Source organism: Lepisosteus oculatus, chromosome 4 (assembly GCF_040954835.1).
Source record: "Lepisosteus oculatus isolate fLepOcu1 chromosome 4, fLepOcu1.hap2, whole genome shotgun sequence".
NCBI classification, from domain to species: Eukaryota; Metazoa; Chordata; class Actinopteri; order Semionotiformes; family Lepisosteidae; genus Lepisosteus; species Lepisosteus oculatus.
Genome location: NC_090699.1, coordinates 51,108,406 through 51,130,302, shown reverse-complemented (window position 1 = coordinate 51,130,302; position 21,897 = coordinate 51,108,406). Strand labels below are relative to the sequence as shown.

Sequence of the window (21,897 nt, the reverse complement as noted above, 5' to 3'; positions counted from 1 at the left end):
GTACTAGAAGCAGATCATTAATGTTTCCTGGCACTATAATAACCGTATATTGTTGGAGCTCTGTTTTAATAGGTGTTTTATGAAATCTTATCTCTGCCTCTATTTTTAGTGTGCTTTTTGTCTGCATGTATCAGCTTGATCATTCTTCATCTCCAGAACTCTACAGTAATGCCCTGTTCTTGACACTGTTGTTTTTAAAATCATATGCAGTGTCATTATATTCCAAGTTGTTTAGATCTCACTATAGTGCATGCAAAATTATGTTTAGGAATAAGCCTTTTGAACTAAAAAAGTTTAATTTTTTATGAAAATGAAGATTGTCCCTCGCTGTTTTTAAACGTTTCAAAACTTTGTGTTGCCATAGAGATTTAATATTAATTCTTGGGAATTTGTAACCTAAATATATATTTTAGGAAAGAGCTTTGAATCAGTTATAATACAGTGACCTTAGTCCATAACATATAAATGTAAACTGTAGTTGTTTGTCGTATTGTTAATAATTTGTCATTAAAACAATATAATTTGAAAAAATGATACAACAGCTGCTTTTAACAATAGTGAATGCTGCAAATAATCCCAAAATATTCGTTTTAAAATATAATTTTAATATATAAATAATATTATTAATAAATACATAATTTAATTTGCTTTCTTTCAAATGTATTTGTATAGGCAGTACTGCAGCAATATATCAGGCATAGTTTGGCTCTTAATTGTATGTTTTGGCAACTGTACTGTAATGCAGGTTATATCTTGAACAACTGCAGAGATGCCCATTTTTGTATTAATCATTGTGTTAATCATTCTTTCAAAGTAGTATTCTTTAAAGTAATTGTTCAACATTCCTCTATCTGATTTGTTATTTGATCTGGTTTAATCACCAAATATTGTTATGATCTGTACCTGACAATTTTACTGATTTAAGATGGAATTATAGTGAGTGGATGGCAAGTTCCATTCTGTGATACCTATTTCCTGTCTATTTGACATAATAGGCAGTAATATTAGAGAAGAAATACCTTTATCTAATGATTTATGTTGTCTGTCAACTGTGTGCTGCAGGCATTTATGCTTTTTCATTCTAACTGTTCGCTAAGATGTCCTTCTCAAATTTACTGCTTAATAAATTCGTCAGAATGATTTAAAAGCTACAATAGCTTGACTTGCAAAAATAATAGTGACTAGCATGAGAGAAAAACACGAGTGCAGCATTCTTTTCCTGTTGTATGTCTTGGCCTAGTCTGTCTGAAGGAAAAGGCTCAATTACTCTAAAGGAGTGAAGCACACAATTGAGCTTGACTTACCATGTTAACAAATCACCTGAACCTTCCAGACTAATTGCCAGTAACGGCCTGAGGTGGAGAAGTAAATGGATTTCTGTTAATCAAGTCTCTTAATTCCATGTGCCTAGTGCCGTGGACCATTTTCTGAATTCACATTCAGATTTCTGAAACACTCTACAGTACTGTTTATTTTTGTTTCAATACAGGAGGGATGATAGCTCCAGTTGATCAATAAAATTTAACAGTTTGTTTATCTATTCCTTTACTGCTTACTTACACTGCCTAGTGCTTATTTTCACTGACTATCACGATTAACACAATCTCTTTACACTCCCTTTTCACTTGAAGTATCCTGTTGAGACTACCTTTGGCAGTGAGATAAAAAAAACCTGCATTGTTAGAACAAGTGAAGTGTGTGAAGCTTTGCACAGTGTATAGCGTGGCAAAGCCTAGCTGCGAATGCAAACAAAACGGCTTTCTTGTATGCATCTTGAGATGCTTTCTTGGAAAGGTCTCCATTCCCCTAGGGCTCACAGGTTTATGAGAGCCTCATTAAGGACAGAATATGACTGCAGAGCTACATCGTAATTATTAACGAGTCTGGCAGTGGTCAGGGAGTCATTCCTTTATTGTCTGGCATGAAATACCCCAGAACAGTGCACAGACTGAGTGTGCAGTATACTGAGACTGTGGCTGCAATGGTAATGACACTCTCTATTATTATAAAGTATCCTGGTTAGTCACCACTCAGGTGGCATCTAGGTCCTCATTACACACTTCTCCTGGGATTAGAGGTCACAGGAGCACTGAAGAAGTTAAAAATGGTGCCTGTAGGGTCTTTTCTTCGGGAGAGAGAACACCTTGAGTTGCATGAACAATTCCTCCTGGTTTCTAAACAGTGAGCGGGCTGCACAATTCGTTTTCACAGTAAGGATGTAGGAATGTAATAAGGAAATCTTTGACTTTGAAAAATGATAAATGGAAATGAAATTGAACCCAGAAAATTTTAAAGACTTTTTCACATTGCTTTTTCAGAAATTAGCAACGTAACTGGGAATTGAAAAACTCCAATCTAGGAAGATTGTCTTCACACAACATAAAATTTTCTAGAACGACATAGTTATTATTTCTTCCTAGACTTTGGTATCCATGAAATTTAGAAGGATGTTTTCAGCATTTTTAAAGTTCACATAATGTTTAATGTTTTGTGTACAGAAGAGATGGCAGGAAGTGATCTTTAAGTGATTTCTTGTAAAACATTAAAATGCCTAGATAAAGTTGGCTAGAAAATGATCTTTGGTGCATAAATATAACAATGGGAGGCATTCTTTTCAAACAAGATTATTTCTGAAAATAATTGAAAGCAGTTGGATTTTAAACCTTAGACATGGATTATATATATTAATTATTTTTCTCAACTTAATTTGTAATGTCAATTAAATGTGAGATGCAAAATGCACAGGATCTCACCATTGCTGCAGCATGTCTAAAAAGCTGCAGTGGTTTTTAAAAAACAATATCACTCAACCTTTTAAATGGAAATCCCACTGTCCTGTTTCTGGTAACCTTAGTTTTTAGTACATGGCTTTTTTTTCTGAAGTTTATGTAAACTGCTCATTAGAATCCTCCATTGTCAGGTATCACTGGATCCTCACGGTTACAAGTGGACTTGCATAGCTTTTTGATGTAGATGTTGCATATTGTCACCCGAATTTTCCAAATCCACACAGTACCAAATTCAGCAGTGAGCACAACTTGGATGGCACAGTTCCAAGTTCCCAGAGGATCCCCCTTCCCTGGGGTGTAAAGGCTATCATCCACATCCTTCGCTGAGTACCAGGGTCAGAGGTTAGATAAAGCTCTGTAATCTCCCACCACTGGTGCCAACTGCAGCCTTGTCAATATATTGAATTACACAGAAGAAAATGTAGTTATTTTGGTCATATTGCAGAGATCACAACAAAATATATAAAACAGAAAACAGAATAGATATAAATCACTAAAAGCCTCTGAAAAACAGAAAATGCAAATGTAGTATACCCATGAATTTTTTTATGGGTAATATTTCCATTCCTTTTTCCACCCTTTCAGCATTGCTGTAGTCTTGATTTATATTGATAAATAGTAATATGTCAGGAACTAATTTTTGTTTTTCTTTTTAATGCAGGCATCTGCAAAGCTTGAAGCCTGTTATTTTTGGTTCTCTTTGATAATTCGTTGGATTTTGTATGTGTTGTTGTATGAAATCATTAAGTTTGAATTTTAGAATAATTGTTTTTGAGCAACTATTACCGATAGGAATTTTGGGAGATCACTTTGTTGTGATCAGTATCCATCAAAAATACTTTTCACATTTTGGGGTTTTAGTAACTTCGTTAAACATTATTGGTTTAAGAAATTTAAAATGAACAAATGGATGCTGTCATCTGACAAATGTAAATAATTTGGTATCCAGATAAAAGCCTTACTTCAAATTCATTGGTTTTTACAAAGTGCTGAAGTATGGAGCATTTGTTATTACTGCGTCTCAGTAAGAGTCTTAAGCATTCATAAAAATACAAGTCATATATAAGCAGGAGGAGATGGATACATGGCTGACTGTGTTGGCTGTGATTGAAAAGAGCAATCAGGCAGAGACTCTGCTCTGCAGAATAATCCTTGCCGCCAGAATTCCTGTGTTGCTCATCAAGAAGGAAACTAAAGTAGCCTGAAGCCTTCAGAAATTTGCATTGAGCTGGGTGTTTGCTTTGTGCCCTGCCTATTGTGATTATAAGGTCGATTTCATGTGTCCAGGTGCCCCGCTGAGAAGAGAAGGGTAAAATCACTGTCAGTGTTAACATGGGTCAGTCTTGCTGATTTGGTCTCAGCATGTGGGTGTTCAAACTGTATATAAAGCCACTCACCTTTTCCCCAGCTTCTCTGTGACGTCCTCACTAGTTGCTTCTATAGAAGCACAGCATTATAGAAGCACTTTGTTCCTCTAGTCTGCTTCAAGATGTGCTCTGGGAATTTGAGGACCGTGATCGATGTGCTACTGATTAACCCAATTAGCTTGGTATTCTCTTGATTAACACCTCGTGAATTAATGTAACACTTCCTGTTAGAACGCTGTCAATCCAGTACTGACACGGATGGACTTGTTTAACTCAATCGATATTTTTCATTTTTAAATACTTTTTATTGTTCTTAATACTCCATTGTCATTTATTCCTTTGTAAAATTAATGACACTGTTATTGCCTTTTTTTCACTGATCCTTAAACAGACATTGGTACTGTACATGTGTAAATCATATTTTACTGGAATTATTACACAGCCCCTGTGGATGAGAAAGGTCGAATAATTTAGTAACTTATATACATTACTGTTCCTGTGACACCTGTTGATTGCCTAACATAATGGCCTCCTGATGCTTAATTGTTTTCAAATACTGTATAAGTTATCATTTAATAATGCAGTCCTGTATGTGGCTTTTGGCATTAATGTGTGGGGTTTGGAGAAGGCAGTTTTTTTAATGATGGAGAGAGATTCTTTTGAGAGGCTGTGCATTGATTAACCCCTTGAGGAATCTCCCAAAACCTACAAGTCCCCTTGGTAGCTGCAGAACTTTGCAGGGGGCGATTGTGTTAGACCGTGGTAATGAATGAGTTACCCTGAAATCGCTGCTGTGGTTTTCATTGGTCATGCTTTATCCAGAAAAGATATTTGTGAATTGATTTAAATGACAAAAATATATCTGGTTCTTGGTGTCTTAGTGTAGTGTTAGGTGGTACGTAGAGTAGAATTGTAAGGTGTAATATTAATGCTTTGTATAGTACAGCAAGTGCTGGTAATATTATTTTGTTAGTACTTCATGTCTTAGTATAGTGTTACCTAGATGTGAGTGCAACACACAAACAGAACTGGAAATGCAGCAGTTGCTTTATACCTTCGTATTTATAAAAGAGCTTTCTGACAGCAATCAAATCTATGAAAAGGTTTTGAAATCCATAAAAACCTTTAATGATTGACATTGAAGCATGAAGCATGATGCAGACTGAAAAGCCAGAAATATGATTTTACAATAGTTTAACAACCTTGTTCTGTTTTTATCAATTCCCAAAACACACCATTACCCACTGTGCATTTGGTATACACTATAGGAGAAAGACTAATTTAAAATGTACAAGTTAAAGTTAAACCTCACTTTACCAACCTCAGATATTTTTGTGTAAGAAGTTTCACTACTTTTCACGCAGTGCTAGGTGTTTCCGTAACAAAGTAATTAATTAGGAAATTATTATACTTTTTGGTAACTTGGGAGTACAGTTACTCACAGGAAATTAATCAATATTTTCAATTAGTTTGTCATTAAAGCATCTACGATTAAAATTATGGTGGCATTTGAAGTCATAGTCATCTGAAATTATTCTGTCAAGAACTGAAGTACAGCTGTCCCCTTGAGTATTTAACATTAGGCAAGTCCAAATTTGCAATTAAGGTTGCACTGCACCGTGTGATCAAAATTAAGATGATAATTACGTTTGCCTGATACAAGAAAGAAAGTTTTTTTTTAAGCTGGAAAAAAAATAAAAAGCCTGTGTAACAAGTCTCTTGAGTTTTTCTGCTTGCGAATCTCTCGTCTGCTGTTTGCAATTATAACAATTCTGGGAGAAAATACTGTGACAAGCCAAAAATGTTTTCATATTTCCCTGTCATCAGATTTAGCCATGCGAAATGCATTCTAGTAGAAATTTTATAGCGGTATATGTATAAAAGAGATTTAAAAATGTTTGGGAAATTTAGCATACACTCTGTGGCGTTTGGTTTTACTGTGTAGAGGTTTAGTATTAGAAAAAAATGTTAAGCTAGGGATTTCCAGACAGAATTATCTAAACCCCCCACATTTTTCAAAATTAGCTGACTTCTCGGCAAGCTGTAGCCCCTTCGTCGTGAAGGAGGACTGAGGCAGACACCAGAGTTCTGACTCAGAGCGCATCCTGCCCAGTTAATTGGGCCATGCGGTAACAATTGTCTAATGAGGGCATAATGTAGAGCAGTGATTTTCACCTTAAAAGAATCTGTTTTCTTTTCCTCTGCAAGTACCGAAAAGCACACACCTCCTGCTGAAATACTAACTAAATAATGACTTCCCCTGGGAAATGCGAAACTAAGATATTTGAACGTGTTCTGCTGATAGACGGAGCTGTTACAGCTGTGCCAGGCTGTCTCCAGGAGTTATGCAGTGCATTATCTGCAGTGTACCCTCATGGTTGCATGTCCAGCCTCATAGGCTACTGAGGTTTGGGAAAGGAAATGAAACCCAGCCAGTCAGTTACTGCAGGATTAATAGCAAAGCTGTCATTGTAGGAAGTGGTGAAAATCTGATGGATTGTCTACAAGGAACTCTACTGTAGGAAACAGGATGTGAGGCTTCTATTTTTTACTTTTTTTAAATTTTGACTCTGTATCCTGTGTTGAAATTATTTCAGGCTTCCTTTAACATATAAATCAGCTTATAAAGTACAGTTCTTCCATGGCCAGGCCAGGCACTAGATATAAACCTAACTGAGAATGGATGGGTTATTGTTGGAGCAGTAAGCCCGTCATCTAGGTCTAACTCCACACATTCTCAAAGACTGCTATGAATTATGGGTATACATATTAATTATTCTGTGCCATAAAACAACCCTTGTAATTCCATAAACAGTACATTGTGAAGGAATAGAGGGTACAATTATAGGGAGATTCTGCCATGTAGGGAGTAGCCCTGTAGTTTTTCCCTCATAATGTTTTTGTAGTAGAAAGAGCTCAACGGAAAGATGTGGAAATACATTTCCCAATGGGCCATGGGATAATTAGTACCAATTGTAGGGTTTCCTCGAGCTAATTGAGGACAGGTGTTGTCCATGAACTCCTGTGCCTAGTGTATATAAGGGTGTGGCGAACTGGAGTGAGGTGTCTGTTCTTTGAGACCAGGTTTCCTTTAACTTCAATTTCTTAATGATGTTTCTGACAGTTGAAATTGTAAGCTGGAAATGTTAACAACCTTTTATAGCCTTCCCCTGCTTTGTAAGAGTGACTTATCTCTTATTTCAAGTCCTCAGCTGCTTAGAGGTGCCAATGGTTGCTGAAAGTAGGCAAAACAACAATCGCAATCGAGGCCAGAAGGGTCAGAATATTTGATAACATCACTTAAGGCCTAACGACTCAATCAAAATTTGGTGCCTTAAAAACACAAATTAAAAAAGTAGTCATGAACCAACTGGAAGGTGTGTGATCTTTTGCATAGGCAACATTTCCTTTTTTATTTTTTCAGTCTGTTAAAATCAACAAATAAATACTAATTATGCATACTAATTTTGCAGAAAGATTACGTGTTTATATTTGTATTATGCAGAGGCTGTGAACTTTGTTTCACTTACAGATTCACTGCAACAGACAGAAATCTTTCTCCCAAGCGCTGTGATAAAGCAAGAGCTAATTAATAGTCATACCCATAATCCACAGCAATAGCAATAGCTTTAAAACCACTGTGACCCCAGAGGGTGTTACTTGTAGTATGTAACATGTTGAGCCACTGTGAGCAACAGAAGCAGTTCAGAACATAGCATGCATTCCATAGATGTTTTTCCATTCATCTTGCTGTTCTAGCTGGATTCCCTTCAGCTGAGGTTGAGACGAGAGTAATAGTATGTGACATTGAACTGCATGTTACACCAGTTTTACCAGTTTCCAAAAGGATTAAAATCTAGGGATTGTTATGGTCAGGGAAGCTGATGGAATCTGCCTTGTGCTTCTTAACACAACCACACATTGTCTGCCACTGAGAATCTTTTTAACTGGGCACATCAATATATGGATTTTATTTTAATCAAATAAAAAATATATTTACATTACAGGGTAAAAAACAGACTAATTCTCATCCCTCATTAATGAAGCATGGGGGTTATCAGCACACAAAATGTGCAGCAAAATGCCACATGTTTGTGTTGAATGTCACTTTGACTATATGTGTATATTTCTGGTGGATTTTAACAGTTCTATGTGGCATTTAAACAGTGAATGATTTTGATTTGACTTATATAAATAAGTTATTTTCTACAAAGTTACAAACTCTTTATGTATGGGCACTTTTTTTACTTCTAAATTAGCATATAATTTAATGCCCTTTGCTTAAGTTAGGATGTGTTGAAAAAACATTTCCTTAACTAGGGAGAAAATAAACAGGTTTTTTTGTAATTTTGTAATTGGACTGGAAATACCTTTTAATGGGAATCCCTTTTAAAAGAAGATCCTTAATTTAATGTGTATATGTTTTGAAGAGTAGTTACTTTAAGTAATTGCCCTAATTTGAGGCCTATTTGAGTGGAGTACAGTTGTCAGACCACAGGCAGTTTCACCTCTTTATTTGTGATAGATTAGGCTTGCCAGAGTACTGCTGGGTAGTGACACACAGAGGTCAGCTCTTAATCGAGAGTGCATTGCGTGCTGCTTCACTGTTCTGCCTGAGAGTAGGAGGGATTTCAATTACTAAATCAACAAAAAATGCATTGAATTCATGAATAATGCATACTGTGTGGGTTTGTTCAAAGCACGGGTCTTTAATGTTAACCCTTTAGAGGTAAAATGTTTATCAACCATGATAAACACTGTCTGAGTTATTCTGTATCATTCATTCAGTACCTGAGGAATTACAGTAGTGCTCTGTTGGAAAAAAAAGTATTCTCAAATGAAGCCCAGATGGTAAAGCACATATGCTTGTGCACCTGCAGTAATCAAAATATCTTCCAGTAGTAAATCAGCTGTGTGCTATAAATTGTTAATATTTTTACTGTATTAAATTGTTTTCCAAACTGAAGGCTTCTGGGACTTTATCTGTGGTGGATTATGGTCTGAGATTGAAATATCGCTTTATATATAATATATCATTGGTGTATGCAGCCCTGCACAGCTTAATGAAAATAATTTACATTTCAATACTTAGAACAATTCCTTCTCTCTAAAAAGATAGTGTTGTGACAGTTCTGGTTCAGTTTCAATCTACATGTCATAAATTCATGTGCTGAAAATAGTTCATCTTATAAAAAGGTTAAAGGACTCAAAATATCTGGTTCAAAATGGTGACATACTGTACTGTCAGACAGTTTTGGTTTGAATCACTGGGTGGCAAAATCAGGAATAGATAATCCAAAGATCTCTTTGTTATCTTTTTCTAGGCTTGTTAAAAGTATTTTTTTTTCTGATTTGCATCAATTCTTGTAATTGGAACAAAACGACCGGCATTTTGTCACATTGACTGATCTTTTTTCAGACCCGCTGTCAAAGACTTATACTGCTATACCATCAATCAAGTTGATGCAAAACATGCTAATCTCATTTTACAGTCAGAAGGCAAGTCTAAATCCACTATATCATTTCTGTCTTTTATAAAGGGAATTCACTTGTAACCCATGTAATGTATTTCAGTCACATTGTGCGTTGCACTGTAAGAGACAAAGCACACCAGTGCACATTTTCATTCTTTAGCGTGCCATGTTTAAGGCCATAGTTCATTAAACTGGGTAGTAATTAAATCAGGAAATATAAGAGCTCATAGAAAAAAATGGAAGGTTAACTTTGCCATAATCATTTTATGGACCATATTATTGGCGGACAGATGCAAAACCACAAACACGTACGGTATTCACACCTAAAACTGCTGTTAGACTTACTTCAGAAAGTGTTTTTTTTCAGACCTTTCTGTGAGAAGTGGGTTATCATTGAAAGAGTGGTTCTACGGTAAAGCACATATTTACACCAGGGCTCATGCACACCCTTCAGTCACAACTGTGGTCTTCCTTTCGAGAGCCTTGTGTGCAGTGGGACGTTAATCCTCGGAGACGTAAAAAATAATTGGCACCCAAGGGAGGAGAACTGTTAGAGATACACATAATGCTCCTGGAAAGAAATAAAGCAAGTGCAAATAAAAGCGAGGATTTATCCAGGAGCCTGTGTTCTTATTTGAACCTAATTAAAATGAAGCATTGTTTATGCAGCCTCCCTCTTTTAGTTTATCTCTGCTCAGTCTGGCATTTGCCATAAATGAGAGTTGTGTTCTATATTTTTGGGAAACATGAAAATGAAAGACTCTGGGTGGAGTCTCCTCACGCGAAAGTAACCACTTCTGTTGAAATGCAGGAGAAGAGGCACAAGGAGCTTCGAGCTTAGTTGCTGTGTTTCATTATTGGCCAGTACTGCCTGTTATTGTGAGTAGATCCAATCTTCACACCCATCACTTGATCTCGTAAGTGGCTGGAAGCAATAATGCAACAGCGTTCAGGCACAAAGCTGGTTTTGGCTTTCAGCCTGGTTCAAACCCTGATGGCTGTCAAGGGTTGTGGTGTCACAGGCATGTCAAATGGGAGAGAAGGCAGTCACGGTTCCTTTAGCACAGTGCATCCAAAAACGCCCATTGAACATGAAGAATGCTAAGGAATTAGAAAACTTAACCAAGTAAGATTATTTACATATATTACATGGTTTCAGTGAAGCAGAAAAATGCCTTGGCAGTCCAACTAGTAGGAGCAGTTTTGATATACATTTCTGAACTTTTCCATTATTTGTTTTTCCTGATTCGTATTGTTCTGAAGGGTAAAAATAAAGGTTGCTTCAGTTTTTCAGGGTATTTATTTTCAGAGCCAGCTTATATGTTGAGCAGTGTCTTTTAAATAGTTTGTAAACCACCTAGTTTCGCTGTGAAGAAACCAGTTCAGGTTCCATTTCCTCACTCACTAGCTCTCCTTCAGTGTTTGATTGTTTAATTGAAACGGTTTCTTTGATCCTGTGTTTGGAACCTGGTGATGCCTGCTGTGACTGTAATGCTCACTAATCTGCCTGAGTTCTTTATCAGCACTTACAGCAATCCCTTTCCTGGCTTTCCAGGAAAATACGGGATGTGAGATGAGTAGTCTTCTGCATTTTCAGTGCTTATTTTCTGTCATGCAACGTCCCTTTAAATTTGCCCTTGGCAGATCTTTAACAGAACAGAGATACAGTATATGTACTATACAATGATCACATCATATTTTAATAATTCTAGATAATAATGGTTAAAAATATACACACAGGACAGTCAATAGGCGTAATTACTGAAAATTAGGGTCTAGTGAAAACACATTGACTGCTGTTTTCATTTTTTTAGAAGTCTGTTGTTGTAAAATAATTGCAGATTAATGATTAAGAGCAACAATGTCAAGAGATTTTTTTGCTATCTTGCAAAGGCTTGAAAGCAGTGAAGTGTTTCTAGTTACAACACCTGAGCTGTACCTTAAAGGGCCCTATTAATGCCATGTTTTTTAGTTTCAGTTGACATTCTCTTTTGAAATTTCTTTGTACTCACTGCAAAATGCTTCAGTAAAGTACTTGTGATCCAACAAAACTGAAAGGAAAGAATGGTGAAGTATGAAATAACAGTTGAAGATGTTTTCAATATTGTGCATAACTTTAACATAAGTTAATGTGTAGATTGGTAGTTATATATTTTTTAAAACACTCACACAACAAAAATCTGATCATTTATAGAAACAATTTACAGTGTATTTTCATGTAAAAATATTGAATGGCTCTAAGTATTTCACACTACAAAGTCACATTTTAAAAATGTCATTTAGGTGACTTGAAATTTCTTTTAAATGACAAGATAAATGCTGTGTCGTTGTTCCTTTATGTTTTTAAGTTGGGAAAATTCTTAAATATTTAAGTACTTTTGCACTGGTGTTATGCCCAAATCTAGTTATATCATACTTGCCTAAACAGTGCATTTTGTCTTCTTCATGCAGGTCCAAAAAAGTCAGGGCTCTTACTGAGTACTTAAAGAAAGCCACACTCCGCAAATCAGACCTGGAATTAGAACTGGATGAGCTGGAAACTGCGGCGCAGCTGGTGAAAGTAGAAGAGGAGGAGGAAGACTCGAGACAAGCAGCCAGGTACAGGGAGAGCATTCCAGAATCAGACAGCGAGGAGGACTCCGAGGAAGACGATGGCTCTAGCAGCAGCAGCAGCTCCTCCGCAGAGACAGATGAGTGCAGCTCTGACAAGGAGGACAGCCTTGACAGGCTGCAGAGCTGCGTTCTGGAAAAGGCTAGCCCGCCTCGAGCAGCAAATATTCCTGAGGCAAATCCAGTCACTCAGCATTTAGACTGTGAGGCAGGACCTCGGGGTGAGGAGGAACCATTATTTTTGAAGTTACCAGGCTTCCCTCTGTCTCAGCCAATGCCCAGAAAACTGATAGAAGAGCTGGGGGACCAAGTGTGCTCAGTGGTGAGGATCTCCGAGCAGCCTGAAGGCACCGATTCCAGGGGCTGTGATGTTGTTCAGGGAGAACGAGACAAGCCTTCTGTGCAATCTGCAGAGCACACAGTGCTGAGGCCAGCAACAGCAGAAACCGCAGCTTCTCAGGGGACTTTTTTAGAGGTGTGTCCTCAGAGAAACCCTTTGCTAATCATAGCAGACTGTGATGATGATGTAGAAGGTTCGTAGAGCGTGACATGAGTACAGAGAGAGAGATAAGGGATTCAGCGCCAGACTGCATTAACCCCTTTTTTCACACAGTGAGGCAGAGTTGCATGTATGAAATGTGGTAAAAGACTAGAAAAGGGAAACTCACAGGCTCTTTATTCTCTCCCAAAGATGAATATCTAAGAATACGTTTGTTTGAGAACGAGAACAAGTGAGTGTTGAATCCTCAGAAGAAATTCTGAGTTTGTATGGTCTGTTCTCTAAAAATGTCTTAACAAACATTCTGTTGTAATCTTACATGGTTGATTTAAACATGTTTCAGAGGCAATTTATGTCCATTAAAAATGCTGTTAATAGTTTTGTTTTGGGTTTGTTCTGATTAGCATGCATTAGCTTTCTTTTCATATGATTATTCTGTCTCATTAAATATAATGTGATTCTTACAAGAAGCAGATTTAGTGTGTTAAAATACCAGAAACAAATGCATTCAAGTAAAAAAAGATGAAAAGGGACAGCGGATCGAGCAAAAGCATTTTTCATTTTTATTGAATTCCATGCTAACAGCATTATAAAATTAAGACATTTAAAATGTGTATTTTATCTTACGAGTATACTCCTTTTACCTTTAAAGTAATGGAACATCTTGGACCCTAGATTTTCTAACATCTTCATGTTAAATTTAACTTAAGCAGATTATGACCAGTGTTTGAACAGCTGTTTTAAAAAGAGGTATTGCAATATGCTAATCCAGGAAAAAACGTTAGAAGATTGACATTCAAGACCCACTTATTCAGATATATAAAGAAGAAAAAGAGCAGCCTACTGTAACTTAAACCAGAAAATGAATTTACCCTGGCAGGATTTAGTGGGAGAATGTACACTATTGTGTTTCCTCTCTTTATTTTCTTTGTCGGCACTTCTTGAGCACATATCACATGTTTTATGTAAATGAAAATAAATCCCTTTCCTGTCTCCACCGTTGTCTGGTGGTCTTAGTCTTAAATTACTACATTTATTTTTGCACACCATTTTCCTTGAGGGGATTCTTTCTGTGCTGAGAATTAAGAGTGACATTAAAAGGAAGCAGCGACTGCAGACGTTACACTTTTCCGGCCACACAACACAGCAGAGTGCAGCGACTCCACTTAATAAATAAAAATGCTTTCTTCATACAAAATCATATTTCCCTTTAAATCCCCATCTTTTTTTTCAGTTGGAATACTGCTACCTATATTTGACAGTAAATGTAGTTTTGTGACTCATTTCATATGCAGACATTTCTCCTGTTTAGCCACCCGTGTTTAGAGGGACAAATACTGAACATATTACACAAATGCTTATCTGTCTGTGGCTTCAGTGTGTGACGTTTTATATATAGTATATCTGTCTGTATTGTTGTCTCTTATCTAATGATCTTTGTACATAAATTTGAAATACCTAATTCTGAAACTTTGAAAGCTTCTAGCATCCAACCTACTAGCTACACACCCCCCTTCAATGCCTGTTCATAAACCTCTGCATTTTTACATGAATGAGGCTTCCTCTGGCTTGTATGAATTCATTTAGCTGGCAGTCATGTGTTTCTCATGTGGTTGGATCTCAGCTGATGTCTATACGTTTACGTCAAGTCCCCATATTTAAAGTGTACTGTATATACATATACACTGCAGAAACGCACATTTTAAGATCTTTAATAGTAACAGAAATGCAAAAGTTTTATAAGACCTTGCAGTGTTTTGTGGGGGGGTTTGTACTCTATTACTATAAACAGTATGCCCATTTTACTGTGAAATCTTATGAAAACTGCAGTTGTCTTTTCTGTCCAAAAAGAGCATGTTGCCTCTTTTTCTCTCTGTGCAAAAGCCCTTTTTTAAGGTTCCTCCAATGTATACCTTCACAGTCGGTTCTAGCAGTCTACTGCACTTGCAGACTGATGCGTAAAAAATAGTTGTAACATCCTAAAAAGGTAAGTATTGATTACATTTGGGGATTTATAGTATTAAGCTGTGTAAGTGGCATGTAGGAGTGATTTATACAACTGGCATGAATAGAGAAGTTAGAGTTGATGCGGTTCAATATTGTCAGAGCTTTCATGGGTGTCTCAAGGCTGGAGAAAGCAAACAAGGAAGCACATGTCAAACAGATAAATGACTTCTCTCTTTAGAGCTGCTGTGTTGTAGCCATTTGTTTCTGAGATAAGAGAGAGTGCTCTAAACCGGTAACAAGATAGGGCTGGAAACAGACTCACAAAAGGCGAGGGCCTGTGAAACACGCGTTCATTTCACAATTTCCCGTGACTTTTTGTATTTAAAACCATCAGGAAAACACTGTTGCTTCATTACAGCTTGGTGAAAAGACTTTAAACCATAATGGTGACAAATAAGAAGAGGCCATTTGGCAAATCTAGTCCATTTGGTAAAACATTCATACAGTATGCAAAACTGATGTAGTCACACTGAAAAAGACTGTCATAACAAAAAAATAAAATTATTCCTTGACTGAAAAGAACAACTTTTTATTGAAAAATAAAAAGGCCATAAAAGGCAATATGATTAATCATTGGTGATTTAATTGACTTCTGTGAAAGGTGTTTAAAATTATTTTATGATGGAAACTTTATTGATTTAAATTTGTTTTCCTATGTATTTTTAAAAGCCCATTCAATACTGGTAAACGTTTTGATCATGTGTCTCTTAATGCCTTTTCTTCTAAAAATAACACTTCAGAACACACCTTCCAGTCTTGATATGGTTTTGAAATTGTCAGAATTATAATCAAACATTGAAATATGATGACTGTAATGAAAGTTATAGTAAATTATATCGTACCTTTTCTTTAATGTCTGTTCCATGACATTTTTACTGAGCTTTAAATTGCTCGACCTCAAAGCAAAACAGGAAAATGAGTGAGCTTAATCACATCATTATCCCAGTATATTGGGTGTACCACAACAAAAAATCATTGGCTACAAACCTCTTAGCGACTGAATCTGCAATGGATTCAGAAGCCATTGTTTCCAGTAAGGAGAGAGCAGTTTAATCTGAGAAAGAGCATTTCTTGTTCTACCATACAGCTGCACCCCCAAACTTATATTTAATGACTGGTTTTGTTTGTTTTGTTGAGCTGTAAATGTCATTTCTAAGCTATTAAGAGTACCAATTTCTGTCTTTTACAAATATGCAGTTGTCAAGATAAAAAAAGCTTTAGAAACTGTCTTTGGATACTGGCGTTTAAATAATCCCTAAACACCTAAGTAACCACAAAATAAATAGAATAGCAGCTACACAGTGGGTTTCTTTTGAATTTTCTTCATCTGCATTATAAAGGCTTTTGTCTGATGGCTGAAACTTGACAATGTATCTGCTTCAAAGTAGGGGAAAAAAGCATTAAAAATAATCTTTTTAGAAGTCTTCCAAGAAAATGTTTCATTCACGGTCCTGTCTGCGAATGGATGAGGTCAGCCACAACTTGCATGATAAAAACTCATGTAGATCTTGAGGTTTGATGTAACTTTAGTAGTGCTTGTTCTTCGTATGGATATACCATATCAGAAATATGTTGCTTGTTTGCTTGTTTTAGGCAGAAAAGCTTGACATATTTAACAGGAGATGCCAATGAGTTTCTTTACCTCTAGGAACCAAACAAACAAAAGGAAACAGTCAGCTGTGAGCTAGCACTTGTGTAGTCAAAGACAACTTGCTGAACATATACTGTATAATGTGTAATTGATTTTGTTTAAATCTCATAACGCTTGTCTTAAAGGTGTCAGATTTTTTATCTTAGATTATCTACATTGAGAGATCAGCCACTCACTGTTCCAGAGTGAGGCTGTATGCTTAAATCTTCCAAGAAGTATAGTAGCTTATTCTTCCTCTGAGGAGATATCTTACCTTTTTTTCTCAAGAGACTAATGATCTGCACTTCACCCTGGGGCGCAATACAGTTTGAAATTCTTGCCATGGAGAATAGCTGCCTTGATAGTGGTAACATCTGCCTAGAAAGCAGGGGAATTGCTATCATCAGTAATAGCTTTCCCCCTTATGGAATTGTATAGTGATAAAGAGGTATGCTCTCGGTGTGCAGTTTTTCATCCTAAAGTGGGCTGTGCATTTCCTTATTTTCCATCACCAAGGAGCGGGACAGCCTGGCAAGAATTCTGCAACCAGGAGAAAAAGGGTCTGTTTCCTCAGAGCTTGGATTTTTCCTGTTATTTGGAAAGACCTGTGTGCATGTAGTTACCACACGGATTGTTCAAAGACTTTCAAAAGTTCAGGAGAAAACAATTATAGTACGCACTGTTATATAGAATATAGTACGTCTGCACTGATGAGAAAAGAATAACTTCACCTGCTACCCACCCTTGATTTCTATTTTTAACAGAAAATGCACAAATGTGCCAGTCTATATGTGATTATTAAACGTTGGTCAGCACTGTTGCTATTACACTTGTGATAGTAAACAGTAGTAGTTAACAGTGATATGATCCACGTACAGTAAAATGCATTATAAATGGCAGCAAATTACATTAAACCCATAAGCATTATCCTGTTTTATTTAGCATTTTTGATTCCTGATTACTGAGTAAAAATTAAAACGGGGTGCACACCACAAAGAGAATAACTTAATCGTAGTTTTCCTATGACTTTCATTAGCTTTCATTAGAATATTAGCGCTTTAAAAACAATCTGTATATTCTCCAGAAAGAACTCTAAAGATACTGTAATTATTCTGCTAGTCTTCTTGTCACACTTGCTTTGCAGTAATTGTTCATTGATGGTGTCTCATTGAATGTCGGGCTTCTTCAGATTGCTGCCATCCCTCCTGCCTCAGCATTTAATGGGAGTCTCTGAACAGTGATGAAACGATCCAGGGCTAGGAGGATGGTTTTTCTTCCTTCTGAGCAGGGAGTACATGTCTGTTTAATCTTGCACACCAAGGACATACATCGGAGATCAACCATTCTGTGTCCTCTCTGATGGAGCGTGGTAGAGGTTAAGGACTGTGTTTTGCACTTTCTCTGAGCATTACCCAAGAGATCTCTGACATTTCTGTTAAACGTGAATATTGCAGAATCTAGGCACGCCATGGGGGTTTTGTTTCTCTTAATGTACATTGAAAGATTCAGCCACGCTGGGAAATGGAAGAAGTGCAGTGTAACAATGTAGCCTTCAGAGTCCTACTGGGATTCCAGTTTACTGCTGGTGAAAGGATTTGTCGTGCCTGAAATTCAATGCGACACAATAAAGTTTAGTTTGTTTCTTTTTGGGCCATGTTATCCATGTAGCAGAAAACAAGATACTGTACCAGGTCCCTAAATGCTCTTTTCCCATGTAAGCTACACATCTGCTCCACATGGATAATCCAAACTATGGGAATGAAGTACAATGAAAAGGAATCTCTTGAGTCAAGTTGACAATTTAACAGCCACAGTTAAAGGAGGGTTAAGACTGTGGAAATGCCATCAGTCTGAAGGCCAAGCATTTTGCCATTGTACGTGTCTGCTAGGCCTGACAAAGCATCATCGTTGCTATATTTTGCTGAATGAATTTTCCTCTTACGCGTTTAGAGTTAGGAGCTGCAACTGAACAAGTAGAGGTCAATTCCATACTAAAAGGTGAAAAGTAAGAAGAAAAGCAACTTTTCTGCCAAAATCAATTATTTTTTGTTCTTTGGAATTTTCATAATGGAATTAACCTATGAGGTCCCTTAATATTGGTGCTGAGACGTGAGATTACCACCATTTAACTGTTAAAAGCTGAAATATGTCTGTTTATCTGTCTCCGTATGTCTGTCTATCTACCACTCAATCAATCACTCAAAGTGAAATACAATGACACACATGCACTTAAGTGGTCCAAGTCCTTTTGTGTATAATGCTAATAAAAAGCTCAGTCTTGTGTCCCTTTCCTGAGAGGAGAACTGACTCAAGTGCTACAAAAGATTAATAGCCCCGGAGAAGGAATGAATCAGTGTGTCGCAGGGGCAGACCAAATTTATGTGCAAATAGCCTTTTCAGTAGACCACAATGCTCTAACATGGAGGATTATTCTTTTATATGCTGTTAGACTCCTCTTTTGTTCTTTTTATTTATTCAGTATCACCTGAAGTTAGGATATTTCATTTTTTTTAAAGAAAATGTGCTTATCATAATGGTTGTTACATTGCAAATTTACATTGTTAACAAAAATCCTTGTAAGATTTGACCCTCTGTTCCCAAGTCAAAATATTGGTTATTTCAGTACCTCAGTAGAATGACATGAAGTTTCTTCTGTCATTTACTTTGATTAACATTGTTTTCCTGTTAATTTAATGCAGGCAGCAGGCATTAAATTCTTGTATTAAACTGCAAGAAGTGCCTGTAGAAAAAAAACCCTCTTGCGGCTGAATTGTATCTACTAAAACTTGTATCAAATAATTCTGTTATGTGCATATGGTCAATTAAACTCCATGTTGAAAGAATTGTGAAAAAAGCAATGTATCACTTATAGGTAACTTCCGTTTATGAGAGCAGGGCCTGCTGCACTGGACACATATTTGTAATCATTAATGTGCCTGCCATTTGATAATGAACTTAAAAGCCACTCAATGCTATGTGTCTGGCTTGTGACAGATACTTAGATATTTATCTTCTTCAGTTGTAGAATGACTCTTTTATTATTATACCAAACTGTGCTATTTGGACATTTAAAATAAAATGCATGGTGTTAATTCTTAAGGTAATTACCAGTTTAAAAAAAAAGATCCTTTGCAAAAATGTTTACTTGCTATTTTTTTCAGTTTTGCCAAAGATAAGATATGCCAAAGACAAGATAATTAGAAATTGAAAAAAACAGAAAATAATGCATCGGATTAGGAGGTTTTGTTCTAGGCACCGTTACTCATTGTATCGTGTCTGTCACCAACACCATACTATTCACAAACTACATTCTTGGCAAGTTGTTTTGTTTTTTAGCTGTAAATTAATCAAAACGAGTGGGAGTTCTGCTTTTTTTCCACTCTCAGGTACATACTTCCTACTTTCAGGGACATTTTTTTAGTACATGTCACATGTTTCCCAACAGTCTAAGCTCCTTGTATTTTTAATGACTTCCCATGGTAGTTAATGCAGTCTAGTTCCTTCTCATAGTTATTTATCTTTTTATGCCTGTGGTGGATCAATATATTTGGCTTGTGAGTTTACTGCAGTAAATAGATCAGCATGTTATACTGGACAATTGTATCCATCTTGCCTTAAGCATATTGTATTTAGACCTCCTTTTGGTTAATAAAACCACTACAGAGATGTAGAACAAATGTGTCTGTGCATTATATTTTTCTCATAGGGTTTTGTAGCTGGACTTCCTATGTATCATAGTTACGAAGCTCCTTTAATCTTTACCCATGAACGAACAAACTGTTAGTGTGGATTTTTTGGGGGGAGACACTGAATAATTGTTTCTTAAATAAAACATAATTCCCATTCAATAGAATTGTTAAAACGATAGCTTTATATGGAACAGTCCACTTGCTTCAGCCTGCTGTCTCTCAAGTGGAACTAGCTAGCCAGAGTGCTACACGATATTGGAACAGCAAAAGCCCTCTTGACTCATTTAGAGCTAATCAAGTGTAAATCCTTCAGATTGCTTCGTCCAGCGGCTGTCTTTGTGATTTATATTAATTGGTGTGATTAGTGCTAGCTCTCAATCATTCCACACTCAATGTCTGCAATCTGTCATAGCTGTTAAAAGGAAAGTTTACCTTTGAATGTATTCCATATCGGACACTAGAGTATCTGTCCTGTGCAGCTGAAAGAAAAAGCATAATTAGACCAGCCAAAGAGCTTTATGCTGTTATGCTGCTAGAGGTAGGAACGTCATTGTGAACATTGTTATACCTCATTATTCATTGCAAATGAGACTCCTAGATTTCTTAACAGCCAAAGCGGTAAAGTCTGTTTTTCATTTCTTTTCTTTCTTCTGTTTGAAGGCAATAATTCTGGGTTGGGCTGAACCAGGAAAGGCAGTAAGAGAGGAAGTCTTTTCCAAACGTGTTAAGAATGGAGTTTAAAATTATTTCCTCTTTATCCAAGGGAAGATTGGCTGTTCTTAAGTGAATGTGTTTCTGAAACTTTTTGAGCTTCGAGTGACAGCAATGCCGAGTGTGTGTAATGGGTCAGCAGGGAGTAGGGATAATGCTAAATGTTATCTTTGCACTTTCTGCCAAGATCTGCTTTCTTGCATGGGAGGTAAGTAGTACAAAGGTGAAGGTTAGGACAGGTCTTTCAGTATTAATTTGAAAGCTTAGTTTTACTCCCTTTGCTGTTGGAATTCTCCTAGAGAATGTTATGACATTTGCACTGCACTCCTTGAGAGTTTGTAAGTTTTAGTTTCCACAGACTGTTTTAAAGACAAGGAGGTTGTCAGTTTGTAAACCAAACAAATCAGCCACATCTCTTTTTCAGGAGAAATATATTCTAAAAATAGAATAAATATGATTCTGTGTAGCTTATTCACAGAAATGTCTGTGGCAAATGAAAGTATAGGGTGCAGGCTGGAAATTAATCCATGGCAAGAAACACATCATTTGAAGATAATAATTAACTCAATTAGGGTCTCGGAGGAAACATGAGCACCCTAAGAAAAGCCACGTGGGCATGGGGAGAACATGCAAATTCCACACAGAAGACACCCCAGGCAGGAGCCCAGCGCCTAAGACCTGTCAGGCTTTAGCACTAATCACCACAGTACAAAACTGCCCCATAATGTCTTTATTTCAGGATTTCACCTTTAAAGGAGATGCCTCTGTTTTTGTGTCTGTCCTTCCATTTATTTTCTTAACCACTTTATCTAGTACAGGACTCTGGAGGAAGCTGTTGCCTAACCCAGCAAACAAATGGCACAAGGCAGTCTACACCCTGGATGAGACTCCCGTCCATCACAGGCCACACACAATCACAATAAAAGGCACTCTCACACCAGGACCATATTTTTAAAGAAGCCAATTAACCTACCAGTATGTCTTCATACTATGAGAGATAATCGGAGCACCCAGAGGAAACCCATCCAAACATGAGGAGAACATACTGTACAAACTCAACATAGATAGCACCCCAGGAATTGAACCCAGGGCCCCAGCATTCTGTAAAGACATTCCTGAGA

At 36.9% G+C, this 21,897-nt stretch overlaps 1 protein-coding gene across 3 annotated transcripts in view; it reads left to right on the top strand.

Moving 5' to 3' along the window:
• The window catches only part of shq1 (SHQ1, H/ACA ribonucleoprotein assembly factor), a 75,746-nt gene extending 62,013 nt beyond the window's left edge, over positions 1-13,733 (top strand). For all 3 annotated transcript variants that reach the window (XM_015347287.2, XM_015347288.2, XM_015347289.2), the window contains one exon: positions 12,082-13,733. In XM_015347287.2, coding sequence (XP_015202773.1) covers positions 12,082-12,781 — 700 coding nt within the window. In that variant the 3' untranslated portion in view covers positions 12,782-13,733. The remainder of the gene's footprint in view (positions 1-12,081) is intronic.
• Positions 13,734-21,897: the final 8,164 nt, after the last annotated feature.